At 38.6% G+C, this 12,217-nt stretch overlaps 2 protein-coding genes across 8 annotated transcripts in view; one reads left to right on the top strand and one right to left on the bottom strand.

Moving 5' to 3' along the window:
* LOC124176703 overlaps window positions 1–12,217 on the top strand; it is an 81,107-nt gene that overhangs the window by 46,687 nt on the left and 22,203 nt on the right. For all 6 annotated transcript variants that reach the window (XM_046558294.1, XM_046558293.1, XM_046558292.1 and 3 more), the window contains 2 exons: window positions 258–703; window positions 3,342–3,547. In XM_046558294.1, coding sequence (XP_046414250.1) covers window positions 258–703; window positions 3,342–3,547 — 652 coding nt within the window. The remainder of the gene's footprint in view (window positions 1–257; window positions 704–3,341; window positions 3,548–12,217) is intronic.
* Window positions 4,242–9,070, bottom strand: LOC124176705 (B-cell CLL/lymphoma 6 member B protein). Of its 2 annotated transcripts, none has more exons than XM_046558296.1 (3): window positions 7,833–9,070; window positions 6,458–6,809; window positions 4,242–5,477 (listed from the first exon to the last, which is right to left on the bottom strand). In XM_046558296.1, exons 1-3 carry the CDS (start codon window positions 8,101–8,103, stop codon window positions 4,703–4,705), a joined length of 1,398 nt encoding a protein of 465 aa, XP_046414252.1. In that variant the 5' UTR covers window positions 8,104–9,070; the 3' UTR covers window positions 4,242–4,702. The 2 variants fall into 2 exon arrangements, with proteins under 2 accessions (XP_046414252.1, XP_046414253.1); XM_046558297.1 differs by having other exon boundaries at window positions 4,242–5,474.

Genomic DNA, 12,217 nt, shown 5'->3' with positions numbered 1-12,217 from the left:
CTTTGAAAATGTAGAGAAATTATAGGTGAATATGATTGAACGTTAAAAACAAGACATGGACAAAGCGTAATTTCAATAATGGAAACCAGGAAAAATCAGAGATTTTTCAAATCCAAAATAAGTGACTGCCTTGTTACATTGCTAGAGAAAAAAGTAACGAAATGAACACGATTCGATGCAACGTTCAACTAAATGTACTTTAAACGTAGTTCTGTTGGGAAAAGTGGTATAAAACCGTTTCGTCGTTTGTGTTTCAGGTAAATAATAGCAACTCGGGAATTGGGTCGATAGATATTCTCCCTCCTGGTGTTACGACGAGGCTTCAGCGGGAGCAACAGCAAAAGACGCAGGAGAATCCTCAGAGCAACGCCACAACGAATACGACGAATACAACTGCGACAGTGGCAATGACAACGGCATCTGCGCCGTCTGGTACGGCCGTTGCTACCGTTGCCAGTACTGTCACATCTTCGAGTACATCAAGTTCGAATACACTTACAGACGCGTGTATAACGACCACAACAATTACGCTTACCACAACTGCCACAACTAGCGTCACGACTATTCCAACAACGAGTAGTACGAAGGACGCTAAAGATGCAAATAAAGAAAACAAGGACAGTAAAGAAGGCCTTATCAAAGACATCAAAGAGGAATCACACTCTAGTTCCGAAACAGCTTCGGGAAAGGATGCAAAACCCATGTAAGTTGAATATTAATGCTCTTCTTCACTGTTGGGTTTAGGAAAATGGAGCATCCGAGACTTTTATCCGTTTAAATAAAATCATGGTTAGAACGTAGGAACATCTTTGTGACGAAATATGGTAACAACATATACCTACGGGGAATCTCTGTTGAAAGGGCAACCTCTAAGCCATTTTTACATGAGTCAAGCGTAGCAGACATATGCTGCGAACAAAAACTTGACCATGTGTTGGCGCTAGCAATGTGCGCGTGGCTCGGAGATTGCCCTTTAACTAGATATTCCCTGTATGTATGGGGCACTTTCCATCAGTCAGCCACTTTGTTTCACACCCTCTTGGATGGCGTTTATGATAGGCCGCATTTTAGTACTACTGGAGAGGAGTTCATGTGATATTTTCATGAATTTTTAAATGAATTCTTTTGGGAAATGATTTTGTCTTTATAAACTATATAGCTTGGATCGAGTAGTCCGGCAAAAAAGTTGTTGGTACAAAAAAAAAAAAAAAATATTTCCACCAGACTTTATACTATAATAGGTTCCATATTTTTCTCCATTTTGCAAATGCTATTTTGAACAGAAAAAAATTGAAATGACATATTTCCACTCAGTCGGACACTACCTCCTGATATCATTCCTAAATATAATCTACAGGAATGCTTAACAGACCTATAGAAATATCGGCATAGTGGTCATCAGCTATTTTGTAGTGTCAACATTTCTTTCTCGAAAGTCTCAGCACAAATTTTCATTGAATCGGCCAATGCATTATTATATTGTTATTACTGAAACGATTTGAAAAAAAAAAGGAATTACATTTGAAGTGATGCAATTGGTTGATCTAATGCAATTTCATGCTGAGACGGTTAGAAAAAAAATCGGTTGCATTTTATTTCTGTTCAGAACAGCCTGTGCAATAAGAATAAAAACAATCAACTTATTTGCATTACAAAGTTCACGGAGAAACAACATTTTTTTGTATTTACGACTTATTTGCCAGACTTGCCTGATCGCAGTTACAAGAATGAATGTAGTAGGATTGATTTCAAAATATAAAAAACTTTATGAAAACTACTTTCAAGTAGTATCGAAATGTGAGTAATTATGAGCAATGTCCAAAAGGGTCGGAAAAAAGTGGTTTAACCAATATAGAATACCTCGTATAAAATTTTTACATCGGCCCGGAAGTTAGCGTGCAATTGATTCGAATTTCAAACTCGTCACCAGTCATAAGACGATTCTTTTTCATGTTAATATTTGTATAACGATACGAAATCAGTTTGCACAAAAATTACAGTCAAATTTATCTTGAATACAATGTATAATATAAATTTTATCCTAAAAATTGCGAATTTAGTTTGTAAAATTATCTGGTATGTGGGTGTTCACACATTTATTTGTAAGATTCGCTCCTCATAAGGGATAGTTACTTGGGAGGGTTAAGCTTTCTTAAAACTTGGAATGATGTTTGAATTTGTTCACTTGCATGACTTTCGTGAATGATGTTAATCTATTAAATTTCCCGTCAAATTACTTGATTAATGTTTTACTTTGTGTATCAATTTTTTTTTTATTTAATACCGTTGTGCTCGTGGATTATTCTTAAAAATGTTTATGATTTGTATGTTTTTTTTTGTACAAATTTATAACGGCAATTTTGTGTATTGATTTTTAACATTGCCTTTCAAATTTTATTTTATAAACTAATGATAAAACGTTCGATATTGTACCTGTGAGAGGGGATACCATTATGATTTAAATAGAAGCGTAGATTGGTTGATTGATTAGGCCATGATCACTTGGCGGAAGTTATGTGGTGACCAAACAAACCCACCCCTAAATCTCCTGTGGGAACCCCTTTCAAATATTCGTTTAGTGATTACAACGCAGGAAATTGAATGTTCGAAAATCTTCCATATTAAATGTGAAAGTCAGTTTAATACTCTGATGAATATGAGGCACTCATTCCCAAACGAACAAATTAAAACTTAAATTTCACGGATTTCGACAGTTCTTACATGTCTTGCAGATAATCTCTAATCCTGGATAAATCTGTTTGTTGTTATTTTTTTTTTGCAACTTATGAGAGTTGGAGTAGTACCGTACCGACAAAACAATCGGACAAATTTCCTGCTGTGATAGTTGTTAAACATCGCACAAGTAAATGAAAATATCTTGGGTCAAATTCTGGTACGAAGTATGGTATATGTGAAAATCATACTCAAGTTTTAAATGGTCCTTTTGTCACAGACTGTCCTTATCTTTGAATGAAAATTAGTTTGCTAATTCTGGTCAAAGTTTACATTTCTGAGCACTCTATATAACCAAATTGAACAATTCCAGAGTGGAGGCATTAGCGAATTGTAATGCTAATCAATTCGTAACTGGCTACTCGGTAGGATATTGACGTTTGCGCAGATGGTTGCACGATATCCATCATCTTAATTAAGTGAACTCCGTCGATTTCATTCCGATTACGTTGAGAATTTACATTACTTTTTACAATTTCATCGATTCGAGATTGCCTATTTTTTTGATCCTCATTAAATTGAAACATTTCCCTTGCTATTGACTAATGCATATATTTTTCATATATAATATGCTAACTTGTTTTATAACAAATAATTTTTGGTTACAGAGTAGACAGCAAGACGGTGTTGTCGACGTCAATAAATGTCAGTACACCGGGTATTCTGTCTTTGCAAACCGATGGAAAAGATAAAAAAAAAGCTGGCAACGGAAATGGCGGAAATGTCAGCAGGACAAAGGATAAGAAAAAGGAGAATCATGCGACGCCTATGGAAACCAGCGATGAAGAGGCGCCCCATCCGATGGAGATTATTGGTAAGTGACGAACACGCAGTAAAGCGAATTTTGGTATTATCTTTCAACATGTTTGATAAGAGGTTTTACTAGGTAAACTTTTTGCCAAACAAAGATTCTGTCCGATAAAAGGACACGTTTATTTGTCGACGCGTACTGTCGTTCTGACATCACCGGTTAGAGTGTCGAAAAATTACAACATATAATTATATTTTGAAAACGTGGGCTCTTCGCTTTTTTCTTGCCTTGGCGGTGAAAAATGGATGGTGATCCAACAGTTTTCAATAACACTGTAACTTATGTGTGATACGTTCTGCAAGTATGTTACTCGATACGTTGTCTGAGGATGTGTAACTTTATTTGTATTGATTCGGTGAGCGGCACACTGATTATTTCATTTTCACGTATGTATTTACTAATTCTCAGGGGATTACTCTTTGAACACCGTTGACGGTTGCCGCGTGTTTGAGCGACAAGCTGACGCGTTAATACCCCGAACGTCACATCTTGTTGTTTTCTGTCAGACATCGCCAATTTCGCATCATCATATACATTTTATGTACACGGATTATTCGTGAAATAAATAATGGAGTAACATTGGGGGCACAGAAACTACGGCTATTTCCCTCGAAATACGTAAACACACCGCTGCCGTTTCTTTATATTTCGATTATATGTGATAATTGTCAAATTTATATTTAGAAGGGGGAATTTACACGATACAGTTATTTATTGATAATCTTCAAATTGGTAGATATAGATACAGCAATGCCAGGTGTTTAATATGCAGTGTCTTTTAAAACCGAATAATGCTTTCTATTGTATACGCACTTTCATCCCTTAATCGTACTTCTTACCACTCTGCGTTCGTATTTACAATTTTATTTATTTATTTTCCGCTTCGTTCAACTATTCGTAACGTGACAACAACATTTCTTATTGGCTAATCGTTGATACGAGGGTTACGTAAACATAAAATACACGTACGTACCTATAACGATACCTATAATACGAAATTGCACTTTTAAAGCATATTCCGTCGAAATACGATAACGGTTTTTTTTTTTTTTCAATTTAGACCATGATAATGATATAGGTATATGTATGTATAGTATATATTCAATACTTAATATATTCCCTAGCTTGTGTAACAGAATCGGACAATCATCGAACAATTTACTGTGACAGTTTACTGTTGAAATTGTTTGCATTCGACTCGTCGCTTCCGCTCTGATTGTCGTCGCTCCCGTGACACAGCTTGCGATGCTTATGAACGAAATAATAGCTTGGAAATTTACTTCCGCATATCTTGCACGGGTAATATTGTACGTTTAAATCGAGCAGGCGAACCTCCCGTCGACGGCCGCTTGTTTGCCCGTCGCCGTTAGCGGGGTGTAAATGCCGTCTCGCGTGTTTCTGATAACAATACTGGGACTTGAAGGTGTGCCTGCAGTAGCCGCAGGTGTAATGCCCCGCCTCGTTTGGGACGCTGTTTGCAATCCCCTGGATCCCTTCCTCCACATCGCATACGTTCTCGTCGTTTTCGCCAACCGTTTCGATTTCGCAGACGCGTTGCTGCTGCTGCTGCTGCTGCTGCTGCAATCCTGTGCAGGAATCTTCGCCGTTGTCGTTTCCCGAATAATTGACGTTCAGAACTCGGTGAAAACGCACAGGACCGTCGCAGCAAGCGATATCTATAACGACGTTCGATCCGGAGCCGTTACCCTGCGGATCGCTTGTCGTTCTTTGGCACTTTCTTCCTCGAGCCGGCTCCGAGTCCGTAACAGAAATTTTCTCAGCGCTGCCTGCTGGACTCGGTGATCTTTGACCTCGGGGCGTCCTGGATATGTTTTCACTCCTGCGGGACGCATCCGGGGTCAGTGACCTCGCAGGGGATCGCGGTATCTGCTGCGAGGTTGACGGCTTCGGAGAAACGGATTTTTCACCACTGCTGGACGGAGGCCAGAGACAAACCTTGGTTAGAATTGTTCATTTTGTTTTCTTTAATCTATGATTGGAAATGGACATGGCGACGCTTTGACAACTGGTAGCAAAAGGATGCGGTATTCTAACTGCAGGTCCATATTTCATTTTAAAAGACTTCTTTCATCGCATTTTTTACAGTTTATTAATCTCATCTGAAGAAACTAGAGCCTTGAAGCTTGCACTAAGTCGGTTGTAGTTTTGTATTCGCGTAATTGTCCTAAAACCATCTGCTGTCAGCACAGTTCTCGGCGTCATATTGTTTAGTCTCACTTCCACATCTGTTTTCAATACTTTGAGATAAGAGTACTTGACATTCGTTTCTCTGAACGCATACTTTGACAGAAAAATTGACGTATAACGTAAGAAGTATCCCCTTTTTTGTATGTAGAGTGAGTACATCTTTTTCACCCCTACAAGTATCTACAATTATAGTATTGGGTTGGCAAATGAATAGCGTTTTTACGATTTAGGAAGTGTTTGCAAAAGTTGTCTGTGATAGATACTTGATACAAGAATGCTTGAACAATAATGTTGGATGTAACGTGAAATTTTGGTACATCTTTATACCTATTCGGAAATGTTACCCAGAATTCGCTTTGCAAACATTGTGCATTGTGTGTAAATATTTGATCTTAACAAGATATGATATTGGTAGAAAATTTTGGTGGAATAGGTTTATAAGATTTGCCTTAATATTGCAATAGTGTTATTCTTGTATCCCAATTTCTCGGTTATTACCAACGGCACAAAACGAGCCGCTGAACAGTGATTTCTATAAAGAAAATTAGTTGTAAAAAATGAACTATTCTCCACGACACAATGCTAATAAATCTATAATATTGCCTCGTCGATTATCGGACACATATGGCGGTATCCTTCAAACAAAGCCAAAGAAACAGATTGCAAACTAGTAAATAAAGTGGAAAAACGCACACAGCTGCTTACTTGTAGTTTGAATTCACGTTGTGCGACTCGCGAGATATTGGCGTTGGCATGCCGGATATCGAAACTGCTGCAGGAACTCCTAGAGTCGGCAAGGGAAGCGTTCCCGACGAGTAGAGGCTCGCGGGTGGAGGCCAGCAAAGCGGGGGCCCAACAACGCGACTAGGCACGGGCCTGAGGACCCCACCTGCCACGGGGGGCGCTCGTAGTTTCAGTAAAGCGGCCCTGCACTGATCGAGGGCCCCTGGCATGTGGAGAAGGTGCGTTGCTAGCAGAACGCTGTAAATGTTGTCCAGGGTGACTTCCAACCGGCCGGTGTACATGTAGTTCAAAAGGGGCGCGAACGCCTCGCCACCTGAGGACATCATCATTATCGTTGATTTTTATGGCTGGAAATAAGTTCACAAAATCAGGATAGTTTGGATGTAAAAGTTCACGTTACAGTTGAGCTCGGAAAACCTTATATCAGAGTTTAGAATTAGCTCAGTTTATGATTTGATATCGCAGAAACAGTTTTTTTTTTTTTTTTTTCGAAGGTGATTTTTATTGCGTGACGTTTTCAATTCGAAATTGAAACCGATGCGCGTAGCCTCACAAGTCTATTGTTGTTTATGTAAATAGCAGATTGATGTACACAAGAATTTCGTTGTTTTTGAGTATGGACTGTTCCGCACAAAATTTGCATGATCAAACCCTCACCGTGTTCAATTTCATTTGCTATTTGTGACGTTGTTCTAGGTCGAGATTATTAATTTTCAATTTTGAAGATTAAAAAGCTCTGACCGCTTGCGACGTAGAATTAAAAAATAACTTGCGAGTTCTCAAAATCTTTGTCGCTTCGAGAAATAAAAAATACGTATAACACTTCATTCACAGCGATGAAACATCGGAAATGACGACGGATTGAATTGAAAATGACGAGGATTTAAATATGTAAATATCACGTGAAATGCCCTCATTATGCATACCGCGACATTTATTTATTTCGAATCACTTTCTATGCGATAATTTTTACCATAAAACATATTACTTATTTACTTTGAGGAGATAAATTTAATCCAGGTTCGAGTTTTTATTTTTTTTTGCTTCAAAAACGAACAGCTGTTCATTTTTCGTTTTATGTATGTTTTGAGTGCAGTTAATGCTTAAGTGCAGATGCATTTTTGTCTCATATCGGTCTCACTCAGTAGTAACTTACTTTGCTTGAAAAGTCACTGTAAACACTTACTTCAACCTGTGGTATTATAGTGCAAGCCTGCGAGGACAGCGGTAATTAGAGAATAAATCGACTCGACTGTACACCGCATTGTGGAAAAAGTTTTCCACCGAACAGATTAATGATATAATTCATGACGACTAAAAACTGACGAATCATTACCGACTGAAGAGACAGACAACGATGCTACGCTTGTTGCGGCTGTTGTTCCCGGTGCGACATTCGACGATGTTGCGAGAAGCGCCTTCAGATATCCGCTGTGAGCAGCCAAGATGCTTCTGTGAGCGACGAATTGATGCTCACCATCATTCCCAACTCTGATCAGTGTATCGGGGGGCGACAAGCCGATCGCTGGGCCGACAGGGGCACTCGATCGAGTTTCCAACGGATTGCAACTCTCGCTGCCAAACCAGGCTCTGTACAGGTTGTACATTTTACGATCAAATTGGTTTTGCAGAGTTTCTATTAATGTCAGCTTCGCGTTAACGATGTTTCTTCGACATCTATCGACGCTTCTCTTCCGTCGTCGAAAAGTAAAAACACCCGTGTATTTAACCACTGGAAGATTTTATTCCTTAATGGGGTCAGTCGATTTTCATGGTTTTATACGGTAATTCCATGGGGTCATAGTTCAGCTGAAAACGATTTCGCGTGATTACTGAACGAACCATTTCGTTAGATAGATTTGCGGTGGATAAATATTTTCGTTGCACACGTGGTAGGTCACTCCTATGGAATCAAGTACATGTGTGATTGCCGATGTCTGTGGAACGTTGCATCAACAGTAGACTCTGATAATGTGATTGTACATCACAGGACGGAGCAAACGGTGTAAATAATTTTTATCATCTCAAATTCGAGAAGTGGAAACGAAATCGCTTCATCATTTCACGATTTATTAAACTTTGATCCAAAGCATGTCGTCCAATACAGTTGTACTACAACTGATTGACGTAATATGTAGTTTTCTCCTTACTCGGTGATTGCAGTTTCAAGAATACGTTGAGAAACTCGAACTGTTTTTATCCAGCTTTGTAATCAGTGAACCGACGAATCAACTAAAAACCGCCAATGATCTAAAATCGGTAGATTAGAAAAATCAAGACACTTTTCAACCTCCTGGGCTACTTTACTTTTATCCTTTTTATCGACGCTTGTTTTAAATCGCGGGAAATAGGGCCACTTTTATAAATTTTCGTTTTCCGTTCACGTCGATTACCTGCGAGATATTTTACGATTCACCGCAGTTGTACGATGAAATTTCTTGGGCGATAGAATATCACCGCAAGTAGGAGCTGTTCGAAATTTAAAAACAATGACGTGAACACCAATTCCATAAGAGAAAATTATCAAATAACGAGCAATGACAGCGTCGCGATGCCGCGCGTCTGTGATTTGAACGCCCGGACTATATAACGAACTGTCGGCTGCTGGGGGTGGCTACCCCCAAACTCCCACTCCTACAGCTTGTCAAGAACCGCCCCCAAGTGCCGGAGATTGGCTGTTTCGGAACCACATGGTCTTTGGCTGCGCTTAAAACCGCTGAACGTAGGCGCTAATACGCGCGGTGCATGAGAATTATTTCTACTCTGTATAGATGTATACTAAGCTCGTATTAGTCTAATACGTGGTTTATACGATACTGTCTTCCTTTCTTGCGTACAAGTGACGCGATACTAAAAATATTTGCTCTGGAATTCAGGGAAAACTGCTAATCATATAATGGTCATGTATTCTCTGGTAATGCCACTGTTGAATCGTTTCACCTTCTATTCGATACTTAGGTGATAACTTTCTTTATTTCTTTCGACGGTTGAGGAGGTCAATTGACCAAAAATCGATACTTATTATTGATTTTATTACGAGATAGTCGGACATTAAGAATTTATCATATTGATTTACGTGTGAACTACGAAGATCTCTGGAAAAATGCAGAAATTAAAGATAACGGAATTATCAAGAAAGTCGAAAATGTTGATGCTTCGTTTCAAACTGCTTCAAAATGCGTTAAAATCTGGCAGATACCGTCGATTTCGCTTTAAAGTTGATTGATTTTAGTTGTAATACTATTTTCAACAAAGTCGCTGAAACACATTTTCTCTCATTCTCTGTAGTAATTGGGGTATTTAACGTTGCCCACATGACGAAAGAAGTCTTTCGGTGAATTTGAAGAAAATACTCTTTCGAATAGAATGAGCCAGCGTAGAGTAATCGAATCTAACGGATCTAACAGATTTTAAACATTTTGATTCTATTTGAAGTGAAGCATCGATACCTAAATTTTTGTTTATAATTGCAGTATTTTATATTCATCTTTTTTTAAAAAAGGAATCGTAATTTTTTTCAATTCGATAAGTACTCGATGTATGGCTATGGATCGTAATATCATCAATGACAAGTATCGATATTAGGCAAACCAACTTTCTTCGTTAACGAGGCGAACATTATGCCATACAGACAATGTTGTTATCCACAATTGAATAATGCTCCAACGCTATCCAACAAATATTGCGTCTACAGAGAGAAAGCTTTTATAATATGTCTGCGAAGTAATAGTGAATAGAATCCAATGTATACCGCTCGATAGGAACGTATGTAAAAAAACCCGTCTTTATTATACCTATACTTATCGCGTGAACTGGATAATCGTGATTGATTTTGTAGTTTTTGTTTTACGATCTAAACAAATGAAGGTAATGCAAATTTCAAATTTTTTTTCGTCTTCAAAAATTGCACAAAGTTTGTTCAAATGTCAATAAGTATAATGTAAAAAGTAGGATAAATTTTATTTCAATGTTTTGCATTAAAAAATATACCCTCAAAGAAAACGTTTAAAAAAACAGTCTTCATACCAGACGACCCCCTTAATGAAACTAAACTACATTTTTTCACATGTATCCTGTAATATTACAGGTACTTTCCGTTGCACCGTGATATTTCGCGCTGTATAGCATGGAAAAAGAACGGGAGGATTATGTCTACAATCCGTACACATGGATATAAAGAGAAACACACAAAGTGTATACCTACCAACTGCCTTATCGAGCTTGAGCAGTAGCTTGCCTTTCTCAGGCTATGCCTCTGATGTTTTTTCATCAAATTAACCGCAGACGTCAAGAGTTCCTCTTTCCCTCTATATACCTGCATATATGAATTATACGTTCTTCGGTTTATTTACATTGCGCGATATCATTTATATTTCACGTTGCGTCGAGACTCGTGAGCCGTGGGCTGTGCAGCAGCGCCTCCGTGCTACGTTCCATATTTCGTTTCCATTTCGTTTTCATCACTTCTCTCGTCTCGTTTTGCTCGCCGTCGACGAGTGAGGTAAATCGAGCTTCTCACTCTTTGCCACTCCGCAAACAGAAGTTATATTTTCATCATGTTATTTATGTATATTGTAAACGATATACCGCAGATCATGGGAAGGTGGGTGTTATTCGCTTTCACATTCAATATTTTGACAAAAATCTTTTACCGCCAGTCGAAGAAACCACCCAAGTTTGCTGCACTTCCGTGATTCCGATGATCTATAATTTTCCAACGTTTCATTCTTGATGCACGCCGTTTTCCTGGGCTCTTGGAAATTACAGCAAGTCGACCGGTCCTCCTGATTTATTAATTTGATTCCCCCTTCGCTCAAGATGAATCAGACAGAGCTTTTTAATCACGTAGATCAAGCAGCAGTGATGGCTGAATTGCGGAGGTTAAATACCCGCTCGGTGCGTTCGTCGACTTATAACCGTGCGCTTTGCGATCTGCATATTCTATACTCTGCCGATTGAAAAATAATCAAAGACAGAAGGTTTCATTGATCGGTGATAAATTCATCTTTGGACTAATCGCAGTCGAATATGAAATATTTATCACCCACCACATGCAGAAAGCGGTGTGAGTTATAATGACTTCGATAATGCTGCTTACTTGCCTCATGATTTCACTTGTAACTACTTGATATCAAGTTGTGTCTACCATGGAATAATGAGTCGATCGGTGCCCTTAAAGCCGTATGCAACCTACGAATGTATTAGCCATGCATGAAGGATCAAGAAATCAGCAATCAATCGGTGTCTCTTGGGGTTGAGCAGCAAGAAAAAGGATAAAAATTTCTTACTTGAACGCGTGGTGCAATACACTATAACAATAACAACAAAGGATTGTAAAGGGTCGTCGAAAGGAGAAATTTAAGAAGGGGTAAAGGAGAGAAAGAAAGGAATAGGAAATCATGGCAGGGTTTTTACGTTTCGAGACTCGGATCTCAGGGGAAATGCGCATAGCAGGTGCTGTTATGTACTTCGGTTCACGTCATGGTGCCGATTATGTCGATGTCACATTGAACAATCAATTAATCGCAAAGTGACCACATAGATTTAAAAAAAAACGAGAATGAACATTTTCAGTTCTGAATTTGATAGCTCTTGGACGAATTTGAGAGTGGATATACTCTTTCTTTCATCTTTTTAAATCGGCAAATTATATAAGATATACTTATTCAAGTATGTTGTAACGATCAGTCGAAAGTGTTGATCATATTGTTGCAAATAAAA

The sequence above is a fragment of the Neodiprion fabricii genome, chromosome 2 (assembly GCF_021155785.1).
Source record: "Neodiprion fabricii isolate iyNeoFabr1 chromosome 2, iyNeoFabr1.1, whole genome shotgun sequence".
NCBI lineage: Eukaryota > Metazoa > Arthropoda > Insecta > Hymenoptera > Diprionidae > Neodiprion > Neodiprion fabricii.
Note: the sequence above shows the minus strand (reverse complement) of the source record. Positions and strands in the feature narration are given on the sequence as shown.